Genomic DNA, 18280 nt, shown 5'->3' with positions numbered 1-18280 from the left:
GAAGGGTATGGATCCTCTTCAAGCCCTGGGAGTTAGCTCATTTTGTGGTTTTCAGGTAACATCTAAAACATCCACACTGCATGGTTTATTCCTGTGTCCTTACCTGTTGAGCAGAGAAACTACCAGCCTCCAAGTATACATTTTGAGAAAATGAGTCTGCCCTCTTGTATGAAGAAAAGAGAGGGTGGCAAACCCAGAGAATCTGCCCTGGGGCGGGTAGGTGTGTTTTTCTGTGTGGTGGGGGGTGGGGGGTGTGCCCTTGTGCGGGGATGAGGGAGGGAGTGAGAGGAAAAAGTATGTGGTGGGAAAGGCCTTATCTATCATATCAGCCCCTTTAAAGATGGGAAATCAATTTAAATTCTAAAATCAAACAAAATTTCCTTGGTGTGAGCCTGTAGGCTTTAGTGAGTGCAAAATGCTGTTGGTGTTGGTCTTTTTTAGTGTACCTTTCGGGATTGCTTTTATGAGGTGGAGGTTCGGTATGTTTAGATTCTAGATAGTATGTTTTGAATGCTGATAAAAGTTTGAGAACTGATAAAAAGTTTCATCTAATTCTCCAAACATATAGCCAAGCAAAATGCATGCAATGGTTTTGAAACCCCTCCAATCCCAACAACAAAATGAGAAAAACTAGCACTGCACCAGGTAGCATGCCTGCTTACTGACTTAGATTCAATCAAGGTTGAGCACTTTAAAAATCTACCTTGCCTTCCCGAAAGGCTTACCAGGCTTTTCATCGTACTGGAGTACATAGTGTTTCACCTTATGTAATAAGTGAAACTGAGAAGCATCATGAAAATTGTTTGTAAATCTAATCACTTTTTAAGTGTTAAACAGTTCTTTAAGAAACTCTACAGCATATTCTTCTAAAGTCATAAACCCTTTGTATCCAGATTTATCAACACCCTGATATATGTGTGTATATATATGTGCATCTACACACATGTATATCCATGCACACATATATCTTAGGTGGAGGGAGTTACCAGTTAGTGTATATTTTATCTTTTTAAACGAGGTACAAACATGCTAATGTAGACAATGTTAATGCTATCTGCATATACGTGCCTAGGCAGAAACATCCAAATTTTTCAAATAATTCATCGTGTTTTTGATGTGTGGCCAGTTAGATTTTTATCATGTACCTAACTGAAATGTCAAGATTATTCTGTCTATATATGTTAGGTTATGTCTATATATGTTAGCTCAACATATCCAATTTGTCTAGAATTGGTGTATATGGGCATGTGGCTATATGAAAAAGTGGAAAGACTTCAGAGTGTATTCTAAATGCTTACATTTATTTAATGAAACATTCAAAAACATACATCTTCAGTCATTTACTTGAGTATATTTTATTGTAAGCATAACCTGAAAATACTTTGCTCTATTTCATTCCTCAAGAAAGATTAGGGCAGGGTTAGAAAAAAAGGTGAATTTTTCTGATCAAGTTTACAAAACTGAAAAAGCAAGAAAGAATGAATGCTGGTTGGATTTTATGAATGAAGGGCTTTAATTTTTTTTTTTACTTGAAGACTTTCATAAATTTAAATATTTCAATGCAACATATCATTTTCTATGTTGTCAACTTTTTCTTTTGTGAATTATAAACTTATCCAGCTCTCATTATTGTGTAACTTATTTATTACTATTGAACTTCAATAAAAATATTCCTTATTGTGCTTTGGTCTCAGTATTGGGGGAAGAGGTAATTGTGGTGGAAGATGGGATTTGGTGGTGGTTACACAAGAAGTAATTTTAAAGAGATCTGTTGAGGATTTTAATACCACCTTTATTTTGAAAATACCTCACTATAGAACAGAAGTCTAACAGAAACTTTACCAAAATTTTAACCATTAATTTATAAAATGAAAATAATCACTTCTCTATAATGAAGCCAATCCCAGATTTTCTAAATTAATTATATGTACATTTTTTTCCTGCTTTACCTGCACTACTTCAGTGTTTATTAAAATCACCAATTCTTCTTAATTTGAAACCAGTCAAATGGCAATGCAAAACATATTACATCAAATGCTTCTTCCACTGTAAAAGAGCTTTGGCCAAAGCTTTATTATTCAACATGGTGGGGGTAAAACTATCATAATGCATGTGGTCCTATGTCTAGAGCTATTCTGATGAGGGACAGAACAGCATAATAGGAGTTATAGGTAACAGAGCTGACAAACTTGGACTTGAATCCCAGCTCTGCCACTACAAGTAAATTAGGTAAGTTTTTATACCCATTAGATCAAGATCCATTTGATCATCCTCACTGGATAGATGGGAGAATATAATAAGAATATATGTACAGCACCCAGCCAGCATATGTCCAGAACATACACAGTCTAAGCATGTACTTTATGATATGAAACCCTTAAACGGTAGTGGGTCAAAAAACAGTCAATATACATTGTAACAAGCTTTTCTGCCTAATAACATTAGATACCGTATTTTATTATACTACAGAGAAAAGAGATCTGGAAAAAAGCATACAATTTTGAAGCCATTTATTTTTTTGTGAAGTGGTTATTGACAAGTCTATATAAGGTTAGGACTCCAATTATAAGAAGTGTTCTCACTTGAAAGCCTTCAGGGCTCAGTTGTATGTCATGTAGCGAGGAGTAGCACTGAATTTGGCGTAAGACTTAATGACCTTATTTACAGCTTCCAAGAAATCCTTCTCAGTAGCAATTTTTCTCCGTGCTCTGATTGCAAACATACCAGCTTCTGTGCAGACGCTTCTAATCTCAGCACCTTTCAAACAAAAAGAAAATAAATAGGCTTAATTAAAGCAGCCTGAACAGACAGACCAGCAAATATAAGCAAGACCTTTCCACGTACCAGTGCTATTTGGACACAGTCGTGCTAACAATTCAAATCTGATATCTCTTTCAACACTCATTGAACGAGCGTGAATCTTAAAGATATGAGTCCGACCCTAAAATGAAGGAATTGACAAATATTAAGATGGAAAAACATCATGAGAAAATTTCAAGAATCTTTTCTAAAATGAAATGGTTTTCTTACCTCTAGATCAGGTAAGCTAAATTCAATCTTTCTATCCAGTCTCCCTGGCCTCATCAGTGCTGGATCCAAAGTATCAGGTCTGTTAGTTGCCATCAGCACTTTAATATTGCCTCGAGGATCAAAACCATCCAGCTGATTGATCAGTTCCAACATTGTTCTCTGTACTTCATTGTCACCCCCAGCACCATCATCAAACCTAGCCCCTGAGAAGACAAAAGGAAAGATAAGCTTTCACGTCCACTCAAAGTAACACTGCACATAACTTGAGAATACTATAGTATAGGGCTCAAACCATGCCCTCCAGCACAAATGCACATCCCACTTTGAAGCAAATTGTTATACTGTGGCCAAATTATGGCCCTTGAAAACATTAACTGCCCAATGTCCAAACCCAACAATGTCCATCCAGTCTAAAAGCAAGATTCTAGGTAGCCTGACCACAGTATTCAAACAGTGTTATAGGCTCCACTGTATTTTCAAAACCTTCCATGGCATTAAAGTCATTAAATAACAATTGATGCCTGGACATACGACACTCTCCAGCTACTAAAGATTATTACTGTTACAGACTACAACAATAGCCAATGGCTATCAGACAGGTTAGTGTTTTCAAAGTGTACTACATTTATTACTTAATTTGCATCTCTCCAAAACTCACAAAATAAGGCAGGAATTATTGTTCCCTTTGTAAAATAAGCAAACTGAGGTTAGTTAAAATAACTAGTCTAGACTGCATGGCTAATACTGTATTTCATCAAATCCAGGACACCAATAAGAATATTGGCCGGGCGCGGTGGCTCACGCCTGTAATCCTAGCACTCTGGGAGGCCGAGGCGGGTGGATCGCTCGAGGTCAGGAGTTCAAGACCAGCCTGAGCAAGAGTGAGACCCCGTCTCTACTAAAAATAGAAAGACATTATATGGACAACTAAAAATCTATATAGAAAAAATTAGCTGGGCATGGTGGCGCATGCCTGTAGTCCCAGCTACTCGGGAGGCTGAGACAGGATCGCTTGAGCTCAGGAGTCTGAGGTTGCTGTGAGCTAGGCTGATGCCACGGCACTCACTCTAGCCTGGGCAACAGAGTGAGACTCTGTCTCAAAAAAAAAAAATAAGAATATTATTTTATGTGCACTAAGAAAACCCACCACCAATTAAATTATGCCCCAGTACTTTCTTACGATATTAAGAGATGATGTATCTCAATTTAGGAGTTGTTAAGCTGTGAAAATATATGTTGTATGAATGAAATTAGATATAGCTTGAGCATCCCAAATCTAAAAATCTGAAATCCAAAATGCTCCAAAATTTGAAACTTTTTGCGTGCCAACATGAAGCTCAAAGGAAATGTTCATTGGAGTATTTCAGATTTCGGATTTTCAGATTAGGGATGCTCCACCAGGTAATGCAAATATTTCAAAATCCAAAAAAAAAAAAAATCCCAAACTAGAACCCAACCATTTCAGATAAGGGATACTCAACCTGTAGCACAAAGATGAAAATTTGAAAAATGGCAATAGTATGTAAGATTTCTTTTTTCCTTTATGGTTTAGCCCTACTGTTTATTAGATCTATAGTTCCAACGTGCCAGAACTCTTAAGAGTTGGAATGAAAATTTTGTATAAGATTAACATAAAGGAACTCTAACACATACCACTTTAGAGTTCTTATGAAACCCAATCTGAAAGTAGTTCTCTAAAATATGATTCATACCTCCAATAGCGTCAATTTCATCAAAGAAGATAAGGCAGGCTTTTTTTGTTCTGGCCATTTCAAAGAGCTCACGAACCATCCGAGCCCCCTAATAAGAAAAACGATCTGTTAATCCAGAGTTGGTTTTAAAATCTTTTAAAATACAATGCTATGCTTCAAACTTTTCAATATTTATTCCTAACGGTATTCTCACCCATTATCACATAACCTTTTTAAAAAAATTCTCATTTGCTCCCCATTCCATCAAATTAATCTTACTTCCTTACTTACTAAAACAATATTAACTTTCATAATTCTGTATCTATTAAGTAATAACTTTATGACCTGAAGAGGTCAAAATAACAACTAAATAAAGTAAAAGTACCATTCTAATCAGTAAAACTTGAGGAAATAAAAGCATCCGATCTTTCACTGATCACTGAATTTGATTTGTAAGTTCTGATTAGGGTGTGAAAGTACATCTTAACACATAGAGCTCCTTTTCTAATTCTTATTGTAAGTATAATAATCATTAATAGACTTCAGATACAATATATACAAGCCTAGACTTATTTCCTAAATATATGTGTATTTGTATGTATACGTGTGTGTACATATACACCCATGTATATATAAACAATCTATGTTCTCACTTTCTCATTAGAACATAAAACACTGCCCCTGAAATGAAAGTACACTTTTGAATTCATTCACTAGGCATTTCTGTAGAAATCACATCTGTAAAAAAGCCCCATCTGTAGAAAATGTCATCCTCCTGAGTACAGAGCACATTGATTAAAGTTTTAAGTGGCTGCCTATTTCCAAATGACCACAAGGGAAGGCTGGTGGCTTCTAGGCTTCTAAACTACTAATTAAAATCAATCACTCAAGATATTTCAGGGCCCGGCGCGGTGGCTCACGCCTGTAATCCTAGCACTCCGGGAGGCCGAGGCGGGTGGATCGCTCAAGGTCAGGAGTTCAAGACCAGCCTGAGCGAGACCCCGTCTCTACTAAAAATAGAAAGACATTATATGGACAACTAAAAATCTATATAGAAAAAATTAGCCGGGCATGGTGGCTCATGCCTGTAGTCCCAGCTACTCGGGAGGCTGAGGCAGTAGGATCGCTTGAGCCCAGGAGTTTGAGGTTGCTGTGAGCTAGGCTGACACCACGGCACTCACTCTAGCCTGGGCAACAAAGTGAGACTCTGTCTCAACAAAAAAAAAAAAAAAAAAAAAGATATTTCAGAGGTCTCAATGCCTCAATGTAGAATTGCCATTTTTAATTTCATTTATACTTTACAAATCTTTCACAGAGCTACATACTCTTTGATTTTGATAAATTTACTTTACCTCACCGACGTATTTCTGTACAAGTTCGGATCCAATAACTCGAATGAAGCAAGCATCAGTCCTATTAGCAACTGCTCGAGCACAAAGTGTCTTGCCTGTACCCGGTGGACCAAAGAGCAGCACACCCTTGGGGGGCTCGATACCAAGGTTAACAAATCTCTCTGGCTGTGATAGAGACATAGTTTTTAGGCATATCACTTATATATAACAAAAATAAGATTACTTCAACATCAGTACATTTAAACCAAAATTACTAGGTCCACAATCTATATATTTGATCTAAATAAGAAATTTTACTTATTCTATGACATAAGTTCTAAGCTAGACTCATATTGATACATAAGACTTCACAGCTTTTAAAAGTGCTTCTGTAGGCCGAGCACAACAGCTCACACCTATAATCCCAGCACTCTGGGAGGTTGAGGCAGGAGGATCACTTGAGGTCAGGAGTTCGATACTAGCCTGGGCAACAGAGCAAGATCCTGTCTCTATAAAAGATAAGAAAAATTAGCTGGGCGGAGTGGCGCATGTCTGTACTCCCAGCTACTTGGGAGGCTAAGATAAGAGGATCACTTGAGCCTAGGAGTTCAAGACTGCAGTGAGCTATGAGCATGCTACTGTACTCCAGCGCTTGGGCAATGCAGCGAGACCTTGTCCCAAAACAAAAACAAAAAACCCAAATAAAAGAAAAGTGCTTCTACTATCCAGTCTTAAAATATTTTCCTAATTTAAAAAAAAATTATTATTTAAAGAATATAAATATTATCTGGTATTCAATATCCTAGTTTTCCTTTATCCTCCCAAGTTTAACTTGATTCAACTTTAGCCCATTTCCGCTTGATGTCATATGAACACTCAGTTTCTTCTATAATAACCTGTAACATACTTAACATACTGCTAAAAGTTACACCTCCATCTCCTTTGTCACTATAAATAGCAGATCCTTCTTTACATTTGACCACTAAATTCTTTTTGCTTGCTCTCTTCTGAAACTTACCAACTCTCCCACTTCCACTCTCCACCTTCTCAAAGCATTAATAAGGAAAATATCAAATGTAAATGCTATCTAATATATAGCCATTTTAGTGCTCACACAAAAGATTCTTACATCTTTATACAAAAGGTGCAACTCTCAGCTACTTACATGAAGAAGTGGGGTTTCAACTACTTCTCGCAATTTCTCTATTTGTTCCTTACAGCCACCAACATCACTGTATGTGACATCAGGTTTTTCCTCCACCTAAGAGAGGGATAGAAATACACAACATATAGTCACAGGTTTTTGAATATTAGTCCAAATTCAGCAGAATAGACCCAAAACTGTAAAAAAAAAAAATCAGACTTATAACAAGTGAGAATTTTATAAAAATGGAATACACTGCCAGTGTCCTAGAACTACCTGCTATATTACTTGTTTTGATACTAATAGAGTGACAAACTAGTAAAATAAAGACTTCTCATCTGAAACATTATTTTAAAAGTTTTAGCAACTCTTTGATTTATACCCAGATATTAACAGCTTATTAGTTAAAGATTTCAAACTTTCTGAAATGGATACAATTGTACTAAAAGTCATGCCATTCTTCTTCCTTCCCATAGTTTCTTACCTGCATCATGGTAACTGTTGGGTCAATCTTAGGCGGCAGTGGAATGTGAATTTGATATTTATTTCTGTCCACACTAAGGAAGTAAAAAAGATTCTCACTAACGCATTCTTTAAGATTTCAAAGTGCTTTTATGTTTTGTATTTTATTCTCAAAACCATACTTTAAACAAGCAAGAGAGACACAGAGACCCTAAAGTTATACAAAGAGACACAAAGAGACCATTAAAATTTAGGATACTAAAGCAGCAGCCTGAAAAGGCAAACAACCTGCACAACAGCAACTAAACCCTCGACTCAAGAAGGGGAGATTTTAAAAATTTATTGCGTGAATTATTATATATTCCATAGACATTAACTCACTTCATCATCGTAACTATCCTAAAGCAATTTCTTCCCCAACCTATACCATCTTACTTAAATGGACTGGTAAACTCAACTCCAAAATTCTGCACTTACTTTGATGATGACATTTGAAGCCAATCCTAAAAAGCAAGTGGCAGTACGGGGTCGGGAAGGCTGGCAGGAAGTTAGGAAGCAGATGCAGAAGAAAGGATTTTTCAACTGGAATACATTACTAGATTATCCCTTGGTAATTCAAGGCACTCAGTTCGCTCATTCATAACAAAGCCAAAAATATGAATGTGCCATGGTATCTTTAATGACAGAAAAGTATTTATTATAAATAGAAATCTTACCCAACTCTCATCCCTTCTTCAATGTCAGTAGGTGCTACCTGATCACTGAGGTCCACCACAAACTTGGCAAACTGCTTCACATTGATAATGTATTTTGGGTCCTCCGAATCAGCATTGATTATCTTTGTACACCTAACACAGCAAAAGGCTCAATTAGAGTAAGGAACCTAAACCGCTAGTAATGAATTCAAGTAATTGGACTCTCTCCTAGGCATGCAGTATACAGGTGGAAACTAGAACTGCAGAAACCAAGCCACTGTTAAAGATCCTTTTCTATGCTCAACTCTAAGGGTCCACTCAACTGTAGCCAGGCCATAAAATTTTCAAAAGATACATTTCTCTGTAAAATTAAACCCAAATATTTCATCATTAAGTTCTCTAAATTCTTGATTTCTTGCGCCCAGCACAACCCCCTCTTTTTTTTTTTTTTTTTTTTTGAGATAGAGTCTCACTCCATCACCCCAGCTAGAGTACAGTGGCATCATCATAGCTCACTGCAACCTCAAACTCCTGGGCTCAAGCAATCCTCCTGCCTTGGCCTCCCAAGTAGCTGAGACTACAGGCGTGTGCCACCATGCCTGGCTAATTTCTTATATTTTTAGTAGAGACGGGGTCTCGCTATGTTGCTCAGGCTGGTCTCGAACTCCTAACCTCAAGCTATCCTCTTGCCTTGGCCTCCCAAAGTGTTGGGATTACAGGTGTGAGCTACCATGCCCAGCCTGGGCTTGGCTTTTCTATGCAACATTAACACTCAAAAAGTATAATGAAAACATTATTATATTTTATCTCCTAAAAATTTAAAATATTCATAAAACAAAATGTACCAGGAGGTTAAAAGTCAAGTGACAAACTAGGAAAAAATATTTGTAGCATATTTAAGAAAAGATTAATGTGTACAATATATAAAATGCTTCTAAAAATTAACATGAAACAATCCAAGAACAAAACATTAGTCAAAGAAATACAGATGTTTAATTAGTATAAGAAGTAGCTATCACACTAGTAATCAGCACAATGCAAATTAAAATGAAGTATTTTTCCCCCAAATAGCAAAAGTGTAAAAACTGATAATCACATATTACATTGATCAGACAAATGGACATTTGCCTTAAAACCTCTTGGTAAGAATATAAACTGGCCAAACCAGTTATTTTCACAAATTTTTTAAATTGTAAATGCCTTCAACCCAACTTCCAGTTCTATAAGTTAGCCTATAGAAATGTATGCACATACACAGAGAAATATTTAACATGAATGTTCACTACAGCACCGTGTATAACAGAAATTGTAAGCAGCCTACTATCTATACAGTATGTAATTTTGCATTGTGCATTATCCCTCTAAAAAGTACCTGAAAATACAGATAAAAATAACTTTCCACAGAACACTGTCCATACCTTGCAACCTGTAAAGGCTGTTCACTCTGGAGCGTTTGCTTATCTGCAGCCAAATCCCAGAGTGCTGGTGGGGCCAGGCCCGTGTCAGACTCTTTAATACCTACACAGAGAAAGAGGACAAAATTCACTAAAATGTAATGCATTGCCCTAAAACATGCTTTCTCAACTTCAGCACCACTGACATTTTGTACTGAATAAGTCTTTGTTGTGGGGACTGTCCTGTGCATTGCAGGCTGTTTAGGACTGCCTCAAGCCACGAGATGCCACTAGTATCACCCTCTCTCCTCAAGTCATGGGAATCAAAAATGTTTCCAGACATTTCCAAATGTCCCTGGGAGGTAGAGGGAGATCACCCCAGCTGAAAACCACTGCCATGAAGTAATTGTGAAGCCAAAAATGTAACGCCATATTTGACATTTCTGTGCAGGTCAGACACTGTAGAACTTTGCCACTCAAAGTTCCCAAGAAGAAAAGTTTCTACCTACCAGGACATAGCCCACTTACTGCAAGCAATACTAGGTGAGCTCATATTTTTATTCAAAAAATTTTTTGACTTGTTTATTGGAGTTTATTGAACCAGACTTTGACCAATAGAAACATTACTTGCTTAGAGGATAATGTTTCTTAATTGCATAAGCATTAAATATAGTTGTAAACAGCACTGAAAAGAGATTGTTAAACAAGATCCAATTTCTTAAGAGATAGGGAGGATAACAAGTTTTTTCAAAATCTGTGATTCATGAAGGAGTAAAATTTTTATTTAAACTCTTTTGATGTAATTTACCCATCACATTTAAAGAGTGAAGCTGGCCAGGTGCAGTGGCTCACACCTGTAATCTTAGCACTTTGGGAGGTCAGGGTGGGAGGATCACATGAAGCCAGGAGTTCTCAAGACCAATCTGAGCAACATAGTGAGCCTCCATCTCTACAATAAATAAAAAATTAGCAGGGCATGGTGGTGCACCCCTGTAGTGCCAGCTACTCAGGAGGCTGAGGCAGGAGGATTGCTTGAGCCCAGAAGTCTAGGATTGCAGTGAGCTATCATGATGCCACTGTACTCTAGCCTGGGCAACAGAGTGAGACCTTGTCTCATTTATTCATTCCTTCATACATACATTCATACATACATACATAAATAGAGTGATACCGAGAAGCTGATTTTATTAGGTCTAACAAATTTAACCTGCCCTGCTTGCATTTGGTAACTTGACTTTTATTTTTCCCATGTAGCTAAAAGCCATGACACTAAACGCTATAACTTAACCTTCATTGGCTTCCTTAAACATAATATTTCTGATGTACATGTCACCATAGTAATGGTTGCTTAAGTTGTTTTTCAGGAACTTGGGGGTAGCTCCTGTCCAGTTCAAATAGGTTGAATTCACTGACCTTTCAACTGGGCCTATAAAAATGCCCGAAAGGTAGCCTTTTGATGTCAGAGGGCCTAAAACTCTACCCTCAGATCCTATTAATTCTGCCATTTTCTGAAAATGTGTCCTACAAAGAGCCATGACCCCCAACCATGCTTGCATAGATCACTGATTACTTCACTTTTCCCCATGCTTTAGACCACCCCACTTCCCTAACCCATAAATATCCCTAAGCCTTTTCTTCAGGGAGGCGGATTTGAGAGCTATTCTCCTGCCTCCTCACTGGGCTGCCCTGTGAATAAATATTTCCTCTTTTGCAAAACTGGTCGTCACAGTGATTGGTTTATTGTACGTGGGAGAATGAACCTGGTCAGTATCAAGAGGAAATGGGAATTAAAAAATACATACCAGTGAGCTCATTAATTTTCTTGAGAAGTTGTTGAATGTCATCCTCAACCTGCTTGATCTGCCTAGAGTAAGTGCTCTGACCCTAGGTGATAAAGATCAGTTTAATTAGAACATCAAGATACCAACAATTTATTAAGCTAGATAAAAATATTTAAATTACAACCTTAATAGCTATTATTGCCCCAAAGCTTGTGAAATGAAAGTAGAGAGGCAGTATATCATTTTCAGAAGTATTACTGAACCAATATTTCCCCTTAAACAGACAACCCATATCATGTAAGGTAACAAATAAAAATCACGCCTGAAATTATGCAGAACTATAGACCCATTTCTACGCATTAAAACTTTCCATTTCAGAACTAATTCAGTTATACTTTTTAAAATAGTAAACAATTATGTAAATTATTTCAACTATCTTTCAATATAGTACCACACTTTAATCGCAAATGGTATAAAAATAACATATAAGCTTAGACATGCTAAATATTCCAATCTACTATAGACAGAAACTTTAGGTAGGTAACTTTTTTCAGTGAGGATTACTATGAACTGCTAGATATTCTTTTCTAATTATTCTGCAAGGACAATACCAAAACACTTTTTATTTAAACATAAAATATCTACACTTTGTAAACAGTGAAAAGACTTACATAAGTTTTCAGCAAGGCGATATCCCCTTCATCCAGAGCTAAAAGAGAGAAGATACAAAGAGAGATGATACATGAGATTAAAAAAAAACTTGAACTGACCAACTTTTCTATTCATTTCAAACTGTTCTGAGTGCCAAAAATTGAGCAAAATTATGAAGATATAAATACAATCATCAAATAGTTCTTGGATTCAAGGAACTTTTACCTAATTGAGGGGACTGAGGATTTAAAAAGTACACAATGTACACGATTACATATTTTATATACTTTATATAGTATATATAAAAAACACATCCATTAAGGATCTTGGTTAAATTATAATATAATTTCACCTAAAAGTTAACAGTGGTTATCTAGGATTTCAAGTGATTTATAATCAATCCTTTTTATTCATAAATTCTACATTTATGAATTTTCCTAGTTGCTCAAATTCATTTGTAATCCCCAAATAAATATTCATGCACTGTCATGGTCATTTGCAAACACGTACAGAGTGGAACAAAATTTGAGTTCACAGCTGAGAACAAGTCACTCTGCCCTCTTGTTTCAGCTCTCATACAGAGATGACCAGGGGATGGAGGCAGTAGGGGAAATGGAGTATAGTCCAAGCAGCTCAGGCTCCAGGGCCAGCTGGACAGGATCTGAATCCTAGCTCTGTAATCTGTTAGTGGGGTAGCCTCAGCCAAATCACTTAACACTTCTGAACTTTGTTTTCTCTTTAGTAAAATAAATAAAAAAGAATCTTCCAGGATGAGTTGTTTATAGGATTTAAGATTATAATCTATGTGAGATGTGTGTACATATATTTCCCCTAGGCGCAACTGTTCGGTATTTGTAGCAATTTATAAAACATGTGTACCATGAATAACAACAGTCAACAATAATATTTTAAGAAAAACATTTTTTTTTCAATCTGAAAAGACAAGCTATTTTCACAGGGCAGAGCAGGCTTTGGTTTTGTTTTGTTTTTTGTTTTTGTTTTTACTAAGTATGAGTAGGGGTAGGAAAAAGCATGCTTAGGTAATAGCAGCTAGATCAGTTTAGCTGAAACACAGTTTACATGTTAGGCAGTAATAAGAAATTATGTAGATGGAGGTCTGGGGCCCTAGTAAGGTAATCACAAATGCAAGACTGGGATAATAAAGGCTACTGCAGCTTTTGACAATATTATAGGAACTGTGCTTTAGGAACAATTAGCTCATATGTTAGAAGCACACATTAGAGTATGTGAAGCCAGTTAAAAGTCACAAGACCACCTCACATAGGATAGTGGCAATGAAAAGAGAAACAAAGAGTTGGATAAAAAGTCCTTAGATGAAGAATCAACAGCACATGGCAAATGATTAAATATAAGGAGCTGAGGGAGAAGAATCAAACATGATGCCCAGGCTTTGCACCTAGGTACCTCAGAGGAAAGTGGTACCTTCTAGCGGAAACAGAGAAGTCACAATAGAAATTGGTCGGCAAAAGGAGATAGTAAGTTCAATTTTAATTTTCTTAACTTTGTGGTATGGCCACAATGAGTGCTATCCTTTGAAAGGTCTGCTTACAAGGTTGAAGGCTGGCCCTTGGCTGATGTCTATAAAAGATTTTGGAGGCGTCCCACCATTCCTAGAACTGGTAAAAGCGGTTCACTGTGCCTAAACCATTTGTACACACTACATGATTTATGATGAACACCTGCTTTCCTTCTGGAAGTCTGGAATTTCTGTATGTGCTAGGCAAAGGTGCCTATATGACCAGCCCCTAATAAAAAACCCTGGGCACTGAGGCTCTAACAAGCTACCCTGCTTAGCAGCATTTTAGACATGTCACAACTTGTTGCTGGGGGAATTAAGTGTATCCTGTGTGACTCTACCAGAGAGGACCCTGGAAGCCTGTGTCTGGTTTCCTCTAGACTTCACCCGATGTGCCTTTTCTCTTTGCTGATTTAGTTTTATATCCTTTCACTATGATATATCACAGCCATGAGTATGACTACATGCTAAGTCCTATGAATGCTCTTAGTGAAGTACTAAACCTGAGTGTAATCCTGGGGACTTCCCAAAATACCAGCATATCCTGATGTAGCATTCTAGAAGACAGAGAAATATCTGGCTCTAGAGTTCAAGTACCAGCTTGAGGTTAAAAAGATCATTAGGGAAGCATATATAGAGAGGAGGCAGTTCAAGATGAGAAGAGATAAAATTAACAGAAAGAAAACCTCAGGGAAACCCTATGAGGACACAATGAAGGAAAGAGAAGAAGCAATCAAAAGAGGAGGATTAATAGGAAGGTTCAGTAAGAAAAACCAAGGAAGGCTCAAAGGCTTGAAAATGTCAAAAACACAAAGATTACGATTGACAAAATACTAAAGATATGGGAATTCAGACATCACTGACCAGTTGCAACAAATTTATAGGGGCAAAAATCAAACTGCAAGGGGTTTAAAAATAAAATAAGTAGTAAAGAAATGGACACAGTGGGCAGAATAGTAATAACAGCTACTATTTATTGAGATGATCATTATATAAGAGACTGTGAATAGAGATACAGATACATTATATTATTTAATACCATAAAAGACTGTAAAATGAATATAATTATTTTCACATTAGAGATAGGAAAAACTGAATTTCACAGATTTTAAATGACTTGTCTATTATCATACAGCCAGTAAGTAAGACGCAAAGCCAAGATTCAAACATAGGTCTTTCTGACTTCCAAGCTTGTCTTTCTGCCACTTTTAGGCAGTAAAAGAAAGAAAAGAAAAATAAGTTGTAGCTTAAGAGGCCAGGAAAGTATTAAGATTTTTCTCAACTATGTGTATTTAAGATAAAATGGATACTAGCATATTTATAAAAAACAAAAGAGAGAAATTCTACAGGAAAGCAAACGGGAGAGGTAGTGATTGATGAAACAAAGTCCCAGAGGAAGAAGGGATAAGGTCGGGAACACAGATGGGAAGACTTGACAAAAATTGCTATCACGTCCTCTAAAGCAGGAATTATTAAAAAACAGAAGATGACAGAGAAGCTCAAAGAACTTGAGTGGATTCTCAATCTCCTCAGCAAAGAGGCAAAAAGTCTATCAGCCAGGAAGAAAGGGACTGAACTGAGGACTTGAGAAAAGTGTAAAAGGCTTAAAATAACAACTATGTCAAATAAAGTAGAGTCAATATGACATTCACAAAACACTAATTAAGAATGAGAACCTAGTTAAGATCTGAAAGCTTAAATTGGAAGTAACTTAATCAATAAGGTTTTATGATTTGTTTGAACAATGTCGACAGCCTATGAGCAGAAAAAGACAAGAAATAATCAAATGTCTAGAATTCAAGAGGGGAGAGCAAGCAGAAAGTGCAATAGGCAAAAATAGTAGGTTCTAAGTGCACTATAGAAAGAGAAAACAGTCTGAGCAGGGAAGCAGGATCCCAGATTGGAGGTATTACTAATTAGATGGATCAAGAAAGAGGTCAGGTTAAGGTTTAGTAGTAATGTAGACTGAAGAGCAAAAAGTTGTGTTGGGAGGACAGATGGAAAGTTTCGTATTTTAGAAGTGAAGCAGTTTTCTTTAACAATGAAGTCTAATAGTGATCACCTCCTTAGTTGGTTGAGGTGCAGTGATGATGGAAATCACCAGAATTGAGGTGATCAGAGATCATCAATATAACTGCTGAAGATGCTCAAAATGATGTGACACAACAAGGAGCCAAAGAACAATGGGTTTGAAACTCAAATGACCTAGGTGTTTGGCCTAAAAAGATCATGTATTTGCTAGGTAACCTTGGAAAAACCATGTAATCTCTCTGCGTATCAGTTTCATCACCTGAAAAACAAAGATAATAATAGTTTTACCCACACAGTGTTTCTGTAAAGATCAAATAAGATATGGATGAATAAACACATAAAATTCTATATACATGTTAGTTATAACTGTACCCAACAAACAAACTTATTAATAGTTTTACAGAATGACAATGAACCCAGAGAAACACATAGATCACAGTGCACAGATCAAATGATAAAACTCCATGACTAAGTTTTCCAATGAGTACCTCTGATGTTTCACTGTCCTAAAATACTTTTAAGGGAAATAGAGTGGGATGAAGGTAGAGAGGAAATACTCTTTGGAGGGAGGGTGTAAATGGAGAAGAAACTGTGCTACGAGAGGCTGAAGTTAAGAAAAGGAAGAGTAAGAGAAGAGACATAAAAAAAATACCATAAGAATATTTTAAAATAGCTTATAAGGAACAAAAAGGGAAGACAGCATAAAGATGAGAATACAAACCGGGCTACTAGGAAGAAATCATATCCCCAAATAATGTGCATACCTCATGCACTGTGAAAGTATCAACTGGTACAGTCTCCAGGGAAAGTTATCTGGCACTGTCAAAATTACAACTGTACTTCTAGAATTTACCCTACAAGTTGTACTTGTGCATATGGTAAAAGGTACATGAACAAGGTTATTCATTGCTTTATAACAGATTAGAAAAATCTAAATGTCCATCAATAATAAATACATTATTTTACACCCATAAAATGGGATACAATGTAAATGCAGAGACAAACAACACCAATGATATGAAATTATCTAAGATATATTAAGATTGTAAAAAGATGCTGAAGTATGTACAGCATGCTACATTTATGCAAAAAAGGGAATATATAAAAAGACTTTCTTGCATATGCTTAGAAAATGTCTAGGAAGATATGCAGCAAAATGGCAACATGAGTTGCTTCCGCAGAGGAGTTGGTAGCTGGGGGCAAGGAGGAAGATTTTTCAAATGTATCTTTTCTGCCTCTTGAGTTTTGAACGGTGTGGATGTATTATTTAAATAAATGTTTTCTTTAAAAAGAAGAAATTTTTTTCTCAGGATTCTGGCTGCAAGTGATAGCACCAAGCTGTCACACTTGCAGGGGCTGGGGTTGGAGGGAGACAGGAAAGAGGATCAGGTGATCACACACGTCCAGGCAGAGAACTTTTCACGGCCTGTAAGGCCAAGCAGGGTTCGTGACTTCTTCAAGACCTGAGAGCTGATAATGAATAAACATTTCGATCAGAAGGAGATGAATACAGAACTTGTAGTAGGTTGAAGGAGACTGAGAAGACAGGCAGGTTAACCCAGCTGGCCTCCGGACTAAATCACCAGGGGCACAAAAGGGCCAGAGCACAGAGCCGGGAAGAGAAATCCAACTCCTCTCCACTAGGGTGTCCGCCCGGCTCCGAGCTCCTGCCCCTGTCAACTGACCTCGGATGGGCTTGTCGTCCTTCTCATCCTCTTTGGTTTTCCGCTGATCGGCACCGAGGTAATCCGGCATTTTGGGAGATCCAAGTGCTTCACCTCCTTAGTGATTACACAGCACCTTCGTTGCTTCCGGTGGTGCCTGCCCTGTCCCGTCCCCACCGGAAATAGATCCGGGCTCGCGGGCCCCTTTGCACTGGCGCACGAGAGGCGGAGCAGAGCCGTGGAGGAACCCCAGCGGTGCCCGGCAGTTGAAGGACCAATTACCTGTGAGGAGGACACGTCAGTGTACCCCGTCCCCTCACCATCTGTACTCCCCCAAGTTCCAAGACCAACCCTGACTCAGTCGATGAGTTTAAATCCAGATTTAGGCATTCATTTACTGGCAGCCCTGAGTAACTTCTTTAATCTCTGAACTTTAATTTCCTCTTTACCTCAAAGGATTTTGGAGGCATTAAATAACAGTGTTTGTAAAATACCTGGCATATTAGACACACAATAAGTAGTGCCTAGATCTACAAATATAGTGAAGATATTTCTGCTAAATTAATATCCAGAATATATAAAGAACTCCTACAACTCAACACAAGAATATCTGATTTTTAAAATGGGCAAAGAACTTGAATAGACATTTCTCCAAAGAAGATACACACACGGCCAACAAACACATGAAAAGATGATCCAATCACTTTTAGAGAAATGCAAATCAAAACCAGTTAGATGTCATACTCGTTAGGATAGATATTATATTTTAAAAACCCAGGAAATAAGTGTTGGAGAAGATACGGAGAAAATGTAATTCTTGTGCGCTGTTGATGGAAATGTAAAATGGTGCAACTGCTGTGGAAAGCAGT

At 37.3% G+C, this 18280-nt stretch overlaps 2 protein-coding genes across 6 annotated transcripts in view; one reads left to right on the top strand and one right to left on the bottom strand.

Annotated features, from left to right (window-relative positions):
* SLC26A5 (solute carrier family 26 member 5) overlaps positions 1-12943 on the top strand; it is a 70923-nt gene extending 57980 nt beyond the window's left edge. For all 5 annotated transcript variants that reach the window (XR_011231783.1, XM_069462215.1, XM_069462213.1 and 2 more), the window contains one exon: positions 12750-12943. Coding sequence is in view for 4 of the 5 variants with exons in the window: in XM_069462215.1 (XP_069318316.1) it covers positions 12750-12786 (37 nt within the window). In the remaining variant the exon portion in view is untranslated. The remainder of the gene's footprint in view (positions 1-12749) is intronic.
* Positions 1647-17561, bottom strand: PSMC2 (proteasome 26S subunit, ATPase 2). Its single transcript, XM_069462216.1, has 12 exons — positions 17433-17561; positions 12200-12237; positions 11550-11631; positions 9772-9871; positions 8375-8506; positions 7681-7753; positions 7218-7313; positions 6074-6238; positions 4743-4830; positions 3031-3233; positions 2845-2941; positions 1647-2757 (listed from the first exon to the last, which is right to left on the bottom strand). Exons 1-12 carry the CDS (start codon positions 17500-17502, stop codon positions 2600-2602), a joined length of 1302 nt encoding a protein of 433 aa, XP_069318317.1. The 5' UTR covers positions 17503-17561; the 3' UTR covers positions 1647-2599.
* Positions 17562-18280: the final 719 nt, after the last annotated feature.

The sequence above is a fragment of the Eulemur rufifrons genome, chromosome 29 (assembly GCF_041146395.1).
Source record: "Eulemur rufifrons isolate Redbay chromosome 29, OSU_ERuf_1, whole genome shotgun sequence".
Lineage (NCBI taxonomy): Eukaryota > Metazoa > Chordata > Mammalia > Primates > Lemuridae > Eulemur > Eulemur rufifrons.
The sequence above is the reverse complement of the archived record's forward strand: the minus strand, read 5'-3'. Positions and strand labels throughout refer to the sequence as shown.